Source organism: Myxine glutinosa, chromosome 10 (assembly GCF_964187855.1).
Source record: "Myxine glutinosa chromosome 10, kmMyxGlut1.1, whole genome shotgun sequence".
Classification (NCBI taxonomy): Eukaryota; Metazoa; Chordata; class Myxini; order Myxiniformes; family Myxinidae; genus Myxine; species Myxine glutinosa.
The window spans coordinates 134,264,217-134,277,085 of NC_136270.1; the positions used below are offsets into that span (position 1 = coordinate 134,264,217).

Genomic DNA, 12,869 nt, shown 5'->3' on the forward strand with positions numbered 1-12,869 from the left:
CAAGGCCGCACAATTTGCTTGATTAGAGCAAGGCCGCACAATTTGCTTGGTTAGAGCAAGGCCGCACAATTTGCTTGGTTAGAGCAAGGCCGCACAATTTGTTTGATTAGAGCAAGGCCGCACAATTTGTTTGGTTAGAGCAAGGCCGCACAATTTGCTTGGTTAGAGCAAGGCCGCACAATTTGCTTGATTAGAGCAAGGCCGCACAATTTGCTTGGTTAGAGCAAGGCCGCACAATTTGCTTGATTAGAGCAAGGCCGCACAATTTGCTTGATTAGAGCAAGGCCGCACAATTTGCTTGATTAGAGCAAGGCCGCACAATTTGCTTGATTAGAGCAAGGCCGCACAATTTGCTTGGTTAGAGCAAGGCCGCACAATTTGCTTGATTAGAGCAAGGCCGCACAATTTGCTTGATTAGAGCAAGGCCGCACAATTTGCTTGGTTAGAGCAAGGCCGCACAATTTGCTTGATTAGAGCAAGGCCGCACAATTTGCTTGGTTAGAGCAAGGCCGCACAATTTGCTTGATTAGAGCAAGGCCGCACAATTTGCTTGATTAGAGCAAGGCCGCACAATTTGCCTGATTAGAGCAAGGCCGCACAATTTGGTTGTGATGTCTGAAACACGATTATTTCAAGGGTTTATCATAAAAAGCAGCTCCATGTCGGAAACGTGCAATCACAGCGTCGGTTGTGTTCACATTTTCATTTTGTAAAATCACAACGACAGCATTAGTGATGGGACATTGAGCACTTTTTATGCATATGGTTGTGTACAGCAAGCCATGGACGTGCTTGGCTTCTTACCGGAAGAGAAGTATGGAACGTACAAGCTCACCGGAGCCATCATGCACTTTGGGAACATGAAGTTCAAGCAGAAGCCCAGAGAGGAGCAAGCCGAGGCCGATGGCACCGAGAGTGAGTCAAACCAGCTGTGTTTTATGAGTGTTACTATATCCATCTGCAGGGTCTTCACAATCACAGGGGGGACAGTGGGACTACAGTTGCATAGGGTGGAGGATGACATGTGTGCACTGCTTGCTTGAAGTGGTTGGGTTAATGGTGGTAGAAAACATTGTGGATAGGGTGGAGGATGGCATGTGTGCTCTGCTTGCCTGAAGTGGTTGGGTTACTGGTGATGGAAAAGATTGCGGATAGGGTGGAGGATGGCATGTGTGCTCTGCTTGCCTGAAGTGGTTGGGTTACTGGTGATGGAAAAGATTGCGGATAGGGTGGAGGATGGCATGTGTGCTCTGCTTGCTTGAAGTGGTTGGGTTACTGGTGGTGGAAAAGATTGCGGATAGGGTGGAGGATGGCATGTGTGCTCTGCTTGCTTGAAGTGGTTGGGTTAATGGTGGTGGAAAAGATTGCGGATAGGGTGGAGGATGGCATGTGTGCTCTGCTTGCCTGAAGTGGTTGGGTTACTGGTGATGGAAAAGATTGCGGTTAGGGTGGAGGATGGCATGTGTGCTCTGCTTGCCTGAAGTGGTTGGGTTACTGGTGATGGAAAAGATTGCGGATAGGGTGGAGGATGGCATGTGTGCTCTGCTTGCTTGAAGTGGTTGGGTTACTGGTGATGGAAAAGATTGCGGATAGGGTGGAGGATGGCATGTGTGCACTGCTTGCTTGAAGTGGTTGGGTTAATGGTGGTGGAAAAGATTGCGGATAGGGTGGAGGATGGCATGTGTGCTCTGCTTGCTTGAAGTGGTTGGGTTAATGGTGGTGGAAAAGATTGCGGATAGGGTGGAGGATGACATGTGTGCACTGCTTGCCTGAAGTGGTTGGGTTACTGGTGATGGAAAAGATTGCGGATAGGGTGGAGGATGACATGTGTGCACTGCTTGCCTGAAGTGGTTGGGATAATGGTGATGGAAAAGATTGCGGATAGGGTGGAGGATGACATGTGTGCACTGCTTGCCTGAAGTGGTTGGGTTACTGGTGATGGAAAAGATTGCGGATAGGGTGGAGGATGGCATGTGTGCTCTGCTTGCTTGAAGTGGTTGGGTTAATGGTGGTGGAAAAGATTGCGGATAGGGTGGAGGATGGCATGTGTGCTCTGCTTGCTTGAAGTGGTTGGGTTACTGGTGGTGGAAAAGATTGCGGATAGGGTGGAGGATGGCATGTGTGCTCTGCTTGCTTGAAGTGGTTGGGTTACTGGTGATGGAAAAGATTGCGGATAGGGTGGAGGATGACATGTGTGCTCTGCTTGCCTGAAGTGGTTGGGTTACTGGTGATGGAAAAGATTGCAGATAGGGTGGAGGATGGCATGTGTGCACTGCTTGCCTGAAGTGGTTGGGTTAATGGTGATGGAAAAGATTGCGGTTAGGGTGGAGGATGACATGTGTGCACTGCTTGCCTGAAGTGGTTGGGTTACTGGTGATGGAAAAGATTGCGGATAGGGTGGAGGATGGCATGTGTGCACTGCTTGCCTGAAGTGGTTGGGTTACTGGTGATGGAAAAGATTGCGGTTAGGGTGGAGGATGGCATGTGTGCACTGCTTGCCTGAAGTGGTTGGGTTAATGGTGATGGAAAAGATTGCGGTTAGGGTGGAGGATGACATGTGTGCACTGCTTGCCTGAAGTGGTTGGGTTACTGGTGATGGAAAAGATTGCAGATAGGGTGGAGGATGACATGTGTGCACTGCTTGCTTGAAGTGGTTGGGTTAATGGTGATGGAAAAGATTGTGGATAGGGTGGAGGATGGCATGTGTGCTCTGCTTGCTTGAAGTGGTTGGGTTAATGGTGGTGGAAAAGATTGCGGATAGGGTGGAGGATGGCATGTGTGCTCTGCTTGCTTGAAGTGGTTGGGTTACTGGTGATGGAAAAGATTGCGGATAGGGTGGAGGATGACATGTGTGCTCTGCTTGCTTGAAGTGGTTGGGTTACTGGTGGTGGAAAAGATTGTGGATAGGGTGGAGGATGGCATGTGTGCTCTGCTTGCTTGAAGTGGTTGGGTTAATGGTGGTGGAAAAGATTGTGGATAGGGTGGAGGATGGCATGTGTGCTCTGCTTGCTTGAAGTGGTTGGGTTAATGGTGGTGGAAAAGATTGCGGATAGGGTGGAGGATGGCATGTGTGCTCTGCTTGCTTGAAGTGGTTGGGTTACTGGTGATGGAAAAGATTGCGGATAGGGTGGAGGATGACATGTGTGCACTGCTTGCCTGAAGTGGTTGGGTTACTGGTGATGGAAAAGATTGCAGATAGGGTGGAGGATGACATGTGTGCACTGCTTGCCTGAAGTGGTTGGGTTAATGGTGATGGAAAAGATTGCGGATCGGGTGGAGGATGGCATGTGTGCTCTGCTTGCTTGAAGTGGTTGGGTTACTGGTGGTGGAAAAGATTGCGGATAGGGTGGAGGATGACATGTGTGCACTGCTTGCTTGAAGTGGTTGGGTTAATGGTGGTGGAAAAGATTGCGGATAGGGTGGAGGATGGCATGTGTGCTCTGCTTGCTTGAAGACATTGAGGGAAGAGTGGGATTGAATATCCACAGGAATATGGTTCCACAAACCAGGGTGGGTGAGGGCTTGAGAGGGGAAGAGGATCAAAAGTGTTGAAGTTTGCGTGCAACAGGCCTGGATTTTGGCAGTTAAATTGGGTGGGGATTTCTGGAATAAAGCGTGCATCCTCATTTGCTGGGGATGGTCAGAGTTCTGATAGAGCAGAGAGATCGCGACATTCTGGACTATACCTTTCACACCCAAATAAGGTAGAGGAAGTGCTGTCCGGCCTCAACTCGTCATCAGCAGCAGGTCCAAATGGCATCAGTGCCCGTGTTCCCAAATCCTGATTTGTATCTCTTCCTTCGCCATTTTCTTCTTTCTTCAGCCGTTAGGTATTGTTAGGTATTGTGGAGATTAAAGCTCTCAACCTTATTAGCTATCTGTCACGATGAGGCCGGAGCACAATGTGTGCTGTACTCGTGTTACAGACAGGTCAGTGGCCTCTTAGTTTTATGAAGGACTTATCTTCTGGTCTGGCTCCATCTGCTCTGTAAGCTCTCAGACTCTCCCCTGCTCCCCTAGGATTACGCATTCTTCCACGTACATGCCGAGGATGTACATGCCTCTGGGGGCAGTTCAGTTGCACTCTTCAATTACATTAAACAGCAGATAAGTTTAAATTGAGTTGGACATGTACCGAGAATGTCGATAGAGAGATGCAGGGACATAGGAAGAAAATGTAGGCACACTGTGATTGGATAGGTGTGATCTGTGGGTATGCGTGCATTTTGTGCTGAGTTGCTTGCCGCATATTGTGATGTTCCGATGCTTGTAGGTGTGGGTTTTGTTAAGTGTGATAATTTCAGCTGTATCAATTAAACTCCCAACCAACTGTCCCTATCCGCCCTTAAAAAGAGTGTGGTCCCACATTGGCTTTCAAAACAATTTTAAAAGTATTTAAATAATCGAATACAGTGTCTTCAGAAAGTATTCACCCCCCTTGAAACAACACATTTTGTTGTGTTAAAGCCTGAATTTGAAATGAATTCAATCGAGATTTTTTGTCACTGATCTACACATAATACCCCATAACGTCAAACGGAAATTTGTCTTACAAATTCAAAAAATGATAGGAGGGAAGTTAGCAGAGGCAAGATGGGTTGAATTTCCGTTTTGTGCTTTCTTTTGAAATGTGAATCTTGAGCCAGGTGTATGAAATTCCTGGATGTGAAGTTATATAATCTGCATGGGTTATTATCAGCAAAGGACCTCTTGACATGGTGTGAACGGTTTTGCAGACATAGACAAGGTTGCCTACCTCATGGGCATCAGTTCCGCAGATCTCGTCAAAGGTATCCTGCATCCCCGGGTTAAGGTCGGCAATGAATACATCACCAAAGGTCAAACCGTGCAGCAGGTGAGCACTAAAAAAAACAGCACACCGTGACGTCGAAGAGTGTCGTTCTAGTTCATTTAAGTTCTGGTACTATACCACTCTGACGTCACATCTTAAGTGGGCATTCCTTTTTAACATCCGTGGATAATAATCTGGCTTTTCCTGAGAAATTACCCTTTACCAGCAGCAACGACCATAGGTTAACTGGCCACAATTGCTTGGTTATAGTTAAATCCTCAATACTGATGTTTATTTTGAGGATAATACACATGACCTCACTTTGAGATCTTCAAAGAAGGTAACTTTGTTTATCGCCATTATTTTCTAATGTACTGTATATACATCCACCTCTTCGAACCTCTTCCCACAATAAAGTAACCCTCATCTTTGTGCTTTTAACAAGGAACCATCCCGTTCACTCTCCTGTGATCCAATGAGAACCTAATGAGAAGCATCGCTTTGTTTCTTCCACACAAGTACAATTCCCAAGATTGATGGATGTTGGGAATAGATAGAGTTGTTTTTACAATATCTCCTCTCCTTTCTGTCCGTCCATCAATATCTCCTTTCTGTCCGTCCATCAATATCTCCTTTCTGTCCGTCCATCAATATCTCCTTTCTGTCCGTCCATCAATATCTCCTTTCTGTCCGTCCATCAATATCTCCTTTCTGTCCGTCCATCAATATCTCCTTTCTGTCCGTCCATCAATATCTCCTTTCTGTCCGTCCATCAATATCTCCTTTCTGTCCGTCCATCAATATCTCCTTTCTGTCCGTCCATCAATATCTCCTTTCTGTCCGTCCATCAATATCTCCTTTCTGTCCGTCCATCAATATCTCCTTTCTGTCCATCCATCAATATCTCCTTTCTGTCCGTCCATCAATATCTCCTTTCTGTCCGTCCATCAATATCTCCTTTCTGTCCGTCCATCAATATCTCCTTTCTGTCCGTCCATCAATATCTCCTTTCTGTCCGTCCATCACAATGTCTCCTCCTAAACATTGTGCAGAAATTCACCAAACTTGGTAGTTTGATCCAAAACTTGGGGATCACCCCATGGCACAAAAGTGCAAGAGCAGTATCATTTTTGGCCCTGCCTTCCGAGGGTGGGTCAAAATGTGAATTACCAAAAAATTCAATTACGGGCACATTTTTCATCATTTTAAAATTAAACTTTGTATATGTCAACATTGGGGGGCACATGAAATATGTTACGATTTTTTGGGGGATTTGATCCCTGGTTCATTTATGCCCCAGGGGCTGGGGACTTAGGGTCACAGGGGTCAAAAGGAGAAAAATAAATCGCACCCTTGTCTGAAGGAAGCGGTTTAGTTTAGCATTTTAAATATGAAATAGGCAAACCCTAGAAACGAATGAAACCCTTTATAGTTACCCTTTAAAACTCCTTTGAAATACCTTTTAGAACCCTTTAGAATTACCCTGTAGAACCCATTAGAATTAAACACGGTGGGTTAGGAAGGTTCTTCTTCATTTTTGATGGACAGGCGGACATAACCAAATATTGAATGACTTCGCCGCTTCAAAAGTTAACTCAAAATGTGATATTGGGTCATTTACAATATGGAACGATTTGCCATCTTTCAACTCTTTGCTTTCGGAGGGAAGCGTGGGGATTTGCGATGATGCGCCACCGACTTCACTCTTCACTCATTCTGTCCCACAGGTCACGTATTCCGTGGGTGCTTTGGCGAAGGCGGTGTACGATCGTATGTTCAAGTGGCTCGTCATTCGCATCAACAAGACGTTGGACACCAAACTGCCCAGACAGTTCTTCATCGGCGTCTTGGACATCGCTGGGTTTGAGATTTTCGATGTGAGTGCGTTTGCTTCCTCTGCAGTTCGATATTCTTTCGTTTGTTTGTGTTTTCCATTTTGGGGAACTATCCTGAAATTCTCTTCCTCAGTACAACAGCTTTGAACAGCTCTGCATCAACTTCACCAACGAGAAACTGCAACAGTTTTTCAACCATCACATGTTTGTGCTGGAGCAAGAAGAGTACAAGAAGGAGGGAATCGATTGGGTGTTCATTGACTTTGGCCTGGACTTGCAGGCCTGCATCGACCTCATTGAGAAGGTGAGCAATTTGTTACCACGACAGTGTCATTTTAGGTGCTTGTTGCAGATGTCTTTGGAGGTTATATACTTTATTTAAACAATATAGGTAAATGTCTAGATAACCCAAACCACCTTTGTCTTGTTTTTCAGCCAATGGGCATAATGTCCATCTTGGAGGAGGAATGTATGTTTCCAAAGGCCTCAGACATGAGCTTCAAAACCAAACTGTATGACAACCACCTTGGGAAGTCTCAAAACTTCCAGAAACCAAAGATTGACAAGAAGAAGAAATACGAGGCACACTTCGAGCTTTTGCACTACGCGGGAGCCGTAAGCTATTCCTTCAAATGTTTCATTATCACTTTGTTGAAAACACTAAAGAGGCACCATTGGTGTGTTTTTGTAGCGAATTCACTTGTTGCACAAATTGTCACCACTAGGGCATGCCCGTACTATATCTATATCTAAAATTATATCCCCCCCTCTATTTACATGAAATGGTTTGGTCCATGAAATGTTTTGGTCCATTCGCAACGCCAAAGCGAACGGCGAACGCTTTACATGAAATGGTTTGGTGCATGAAATGTTTTGGTCCATTCGCAACGCCAAAGCGAACGGCGAACGGCTTGCGAGTACAGTGACAATCCCCCCGGGGTTTTAATTAGTTTTAAAACATCGTTTAACGCCAACATAGCGCCAACATAGTTTGCAAACGTGAAATAAATGAATACGCTCTCAAATGTGCCATCCGAGGCAGAGTGTGTCCGCCACGTTCGGCACACGCGATAGCTCGCTGCTCTCTGATTGGTTGAATCGTTTTTTGGACATAGCTCGGTAAGTAATTGTCCGATTAATATGAAACCTTGAAAAGGCACATCCTCGGGTCCCCAGCAATATACCTGGCAAGTTTCAAGTATATCGGACCCGTGGTTGTCGAGAAACAGCGGTCACAGACAAACGTACAAACGTACAAACAAACAAACACACAGAGATTACTGGAATTATAGATAGATGATGAAAAACGTGCAAAACGAGCTGTAAAAAGCCTTAACAGTCCTCTACATTCAACCTCAGTCTCCGTTTTTACAAAACGAGGTGTAAAACGCCATAACTGTCCTGTACATTCAATTTCAGTCTCAGTTTTTACAAAACGAGGTGTAAAAAGCGATAACTGTCCTCTAGATTTAACCTCAGTCTCTGTTTTTACAAAACGAGGTGTAAAACGCCTTAACTGCCCTTTACTTTAACCGCAGTCTCAGTTTTTACAAAACGAGGTGTAAAACGCCATAACTGTCCTCGACATTCAACCTCAGTCTCAGTTTTTACAAAACGAGGTGTAAAACGCCATAACTGTCCTCGACATTCAACCTCAGTCTCAGTTTTTACAAAACGAGGTGTAAAAAGCCATAACTGTCCTCTAGATTTAACCTCAGTCTCTGTTTTTACAAAACGAGGTGTAAAATGCCATAACTGCCCTCTACATTTAACCTCAGTCTCAGTTTTTACAAAACGAGGCGTAAAAAGCCATAACTATCCTCTACATTCAACCTCGGTCTCTGCTTTTACAAAACGAGGTGTAAAAAGCCATAACTGTCCTCTGCATTCAACCTCAGTCTCAGTTTTTACAAAACGAGGTGTAAAACGCCTTAACTGTCCTCTACATTTAACCTCAGTCTCAGTTTATACAAAACGAGGTGTAAAATGCCGTAACTGTCCTCGACATTCAACCTCAGTCTCCGTTTTTACAAAACGAGTCATAAAAAGCCATAACTATCCTCGACATTCAGTCTCAGTTTTTACAAAACGAGGTGTAAAATGCCATCACTATCCTCCACATTCAACCTCAGTCTCAGTTTTTACAAAATGAGGTGCAAAAAGCCATAACTGTCGTCTACATATTCAACCTCAGTCTCCGTTTTTACAAAACGAGGTGTAAAACGCCATAACTGTCCTCTACATTCAACCTCAGTCTCAGTTTTTACAAAATGAGGTGTAAAAAGCCATAACTGTCCTCTACATTCAACCTCAGTCTCAGTTTTTACAAAACAAGGTGTAAAACGCCATAACTGTCCTCTACATTCAGTCTCAGTTTTTACGAAAGGAGGAGTAAAACGCCATAACTGTCCTCTACATTCATCATCAGTCTCAGTTTTTACAAAACAAGGTGTAAAACGCCATAACTGTCCTCTACATTCAGTCTCAGTTTTTACAAAACAAGGTGTAAAACGCCATAACTGTCCTCTACATTCAGTCTCAGTTTTTACAAAAGGAGGTGTAAAAAGCCATAACTGTCCTCTACATTCATCATCAGTCTCAGTTTTTACAAAACAAGGTGTAAAACGCCATAACTGTCCTCTACATTCAGTCTACGTTTTTACAAAAGGAGGTGTAAAACGCCATAACCGTCCTCTACATTCAACCTCAGTCTCAGTTTTTACAAAACAAGGTGTAAAACGCCATAACTGTCCTCTACATTCAGTCTACGTTTTTACAAAACAAGGTGTAAAACGCCATAACTGTCCTCTACATTCAGTCTCAGTTTTTACAAAAGGAGGTGTAAAAAGCCATAACTGTCCTCTACATTCATCATCAGTCTCAGTTTTTACAAAACAAGGTGTAAAACGCCATAACTGTCCTCTACATTCAGTCTACGTTTTTACAAAAGGAGGTGTAAAACGCCATAACTGTCCTCTACATTCAACCTCAGTCTCAGTTTTTACAAAACGAGGTGTAAAATGCCGTAACTGTCCTCGACATTCAACCTCAGTCTCCGTTTTTACAAAACGAGTCATAAAAAGCCATAACTATCCTCGACATTCAGTCTCAGTTTTTACAAAACGAGGTGTAAAATGCCATCACTATCCTCCACATTCAACCTCAGTCTCAGTTTTTACAAAATGAGGTGCAAAAAGCCATAACTGTCGTCTACATATTCAACCTCAGTCTCCGTTTTTACAAAACGAGGTGTAAAACGCCATAACTGTCCTCTACATTCAACCTCAGTCTCAGTTTTTACAAAATGAGGTGTAAAAAGCCATAACTGTCCTCTACATTCAACCTCAGTCTCAGTTTTTACAAAACAAGGTGTAAAACGCCATAACTGTCCTCTACATTCAGTCTCAGTTTTTACGAAAGGAGGAGTAAAACGCCATAACTGTCCTCTACATTCATCATCAGTCTCAGTTTTTACAAAACAAGGTGTAAAACGCCATAACTGTCCTCTACATTCAGTCTCAGTTTTTACAAAACAAGGTGTAAAACGCCATAACTGTCCTCTACATTCAGTCTCAGTTTTTACAAAAGGAGGTGTAAAAAGCCATAACTGTCCTCTACATTCATCATCAGTCTCAGTTTTTACAAAACAAGGTGTAAAACGCCATAACTGTCCTCTACATTCAGTCTACGTTTTTACAAAAGGAGGTGTAAAACGCCATAACTGTCCTCTACATTCAACCTCAGTCTCAGTTTTTACAAAACAAGGTGTAAAACGCCATAACTGTCCTCTACATTCAGTCTACGTTTTTACAAAACAAGGTGTAAAACGCCATAACTGTCCTCTACATTCAGTCTCAGTTTTTACAAAAGGAGGTGTAAAAAGCCATAACTGTCCTCTACATTCATCATCAGTCTCAGTTTTTACAAAACAAGGTGTAAAACGCCATAACTGTCCTCTACATTCAGTCTACGTTTTTACAAAAGGAGGTGTAAAACGCCATAACTGTCCTCTACATTCAACCTCAGTCTCAGTTTTTACAAAACAAGGTGTAAAACGCCATAACTGTCCTCGACATTCAGTCTCAGTTTTAACAAAAGGAGGAGTAAAAAGCCATAACTGTCCTCTACATTCAACCTCAGTCTCAGTTTTTACAAAACGAGGTGTAAAATGCCATAACTGTCCTCTACATTCAACCTCAGACTCAGTTTTTACAAAACGAGGTGTAAAATGCCATAACTGTCCTCTACATTCAACCTCAGTCTCAGTTTTTACAAAATGAGGTGTAAAACGCCATAACTGTCCTCTACATTCAATCTCAGTCTCAGTTTTTACAAAATGAGGTGTAAAAACCCATAACCGTCCTCTACATTCAATCTCAGTCTCCGTTTTTACAAAACGAGGTGTAAAACGCCGTAACTGCCCTCTACAATCAACCTCAGTCTCGGTTTTTACAAAACGAGGTGTAAAACGCCATAACTGTTGTTACGTGTTCCTCCCCGACCTCCTGATCTCGGTATACCTCCGAACCCCGGGAGGAGCCACGGCAGAAAAATATGTTATTCCGTGTCGAAATCACTGTGGAAACCACACCAAGAGGTATCAACAAACCAATAGTATATTAAAAATCACACAGGGATAACGATACAACAATTATAGCAATCCACAATACAATCAATATCTCGAGAAGGTACCATCTATTAAAGTAATAAAACTCACTGCTCTCCCAGTGAATATGACCGAACACTCCTCAATGTCTCTGTAACTCAATGGTGCTCCCGGCGAAGAGGCGATGAGGCGAGTAAGGAGGTGTAGGCAAGGTGGGGACCATCACGTGGTCCCAACCAACAACAAATTAGCGGTGGAAAGAGGAATCCCAAAGACGCGATCCAAACGTGCACATTCACCGTTCAACCGGCGAACCGCACCGTATTCTTCAAACGCTGCTGTCGCGCAGACACATCCTCGGCAAACCACCGGAGGGCGAGACCAGCGGAGGTGGCAAAACCTTGTTCCGTGAACGACGTGCGAGGTTCCCAAAATGGCGGACGGCTCTTACTCGAGCCGCAGCCTCTCGGTGAGGATTCTCCGGAATCTCACGCCTGTACCTGACTACGCAGGCTTTTTCAATACTCCAGCGATAACACCGATCGCACGATTCTTTTCACGGACTCGAAGTTCACTCGCGACATTCGCTCAACCACGTTCCGTACGGAGCTTCAAGACACGTCTTTTCACTGTCCTCACGCCTTGTTCTTCTTCCTCTCTCCGTCGTTGTCTTCCGGCTTCCTGTCTCTTTTTCATGAGCGCTTTTAACCTTTTAACCACAATAACCATTTCCCTTAAACAACAATAACCATAATACTTAGAACCAACAATAATAATAATAACAACAACAATAATTAGTGCCGAATCCGTAACACTTCCCCCCCCCCTCAAGAACGAAAGTTTGAACACAGCGAAAACTTTCTTTGTAGGCAAATTCTTGAATCCAACAAAAGTAAACTCACAACCCAAATCATCAATTCCCATGGGCAACAATAATCAATATTTCCCAAAAAATAAAGCAACAAAATTTCAAACAACTTACAGAGATTTCCAAAGTTAATTCACTCTGGACAAAGCGTCAGCCACAACATTGTCCCTGCCCTTTACATGTTCAATTTCCAAGTTGAACCCCTGCAAAGCCAAACTCCATCTCATCAACCTCTGATTTTTATTTTTCATTTTTTGAATGAAGGTTAAGGGGTTGTGATCTGTGAAGACTTTTATGGGAAAGGACGTAATTCCTAGATCCAGCTCATAATGCTGCAGCCCTAGCAGGAGAGCAAGGGTCTCTTTGTCCATGGTGGCATAATTTGCCTGATGTTTGTTGAACTTTTTGGAGTAGTAACACACCGGGTGATCCACTCCATCCTCATCTTCTTGTAATAGGACTGCCCCAGCCCCCACATCACTTGCATCGATGGCCAACTTGAAAGGTGCTTGAAAGTCCGGGGCTGCTAGGACAGGAGAGCTCATTAATATTGCTTTGACGTGGGCAAAGGCTGCCTGACATTTGTCATCCCAAACAAATTTGGTCTCTTTTCTCAGCAAACTCGTTAAAGGGGCTACCACATCAGAAAATTCCTACAGACCGCCGGTACCAACCCGCCATACCTAAGAATCTCATCAGCTCTTTCTTCCCTTTTGGGACTTGGAAGCGATCAATGCCTTCTACCTTGGCTGTCACCGGTTGCACCTG

The 12,869-nt window shown here is 44.1% G+C and overlaps 1 protein-coding gene across 1 annotated transcript in view; it reads left to right on the forward strand.

The window, feature by feature from the left end:
- The window catches only part of LOC137433750 (myosin-6-like), a 181,262-nt gene that overhangs the window by 88,574 nt on the left and 79,819 nt on the right, over positions 1–12,869 (forward strand). Inside the window, exons 11-15 of the mRNA XM_078786144.1 lie at positions 777–915; positions 4,737–4,855; positions 6,520–6,669; positions 6,761–6,931; positions 7,063–7,242. Of these exons, the coding sequence (XP_078642270.1) occupies positions 777–915; positions 4,737–4,855; positions 6,520–6,669; positions 6,761–6,931; positions 7,063–7,242 (759 nt within the window). The remainder of the gene's footprint in view (positions 1–776; positions 916–4,736; positions 4,856–6,519; positions 6,670–6,760; positions 6,932–7,062; positions 7,243–12,869) is intronic.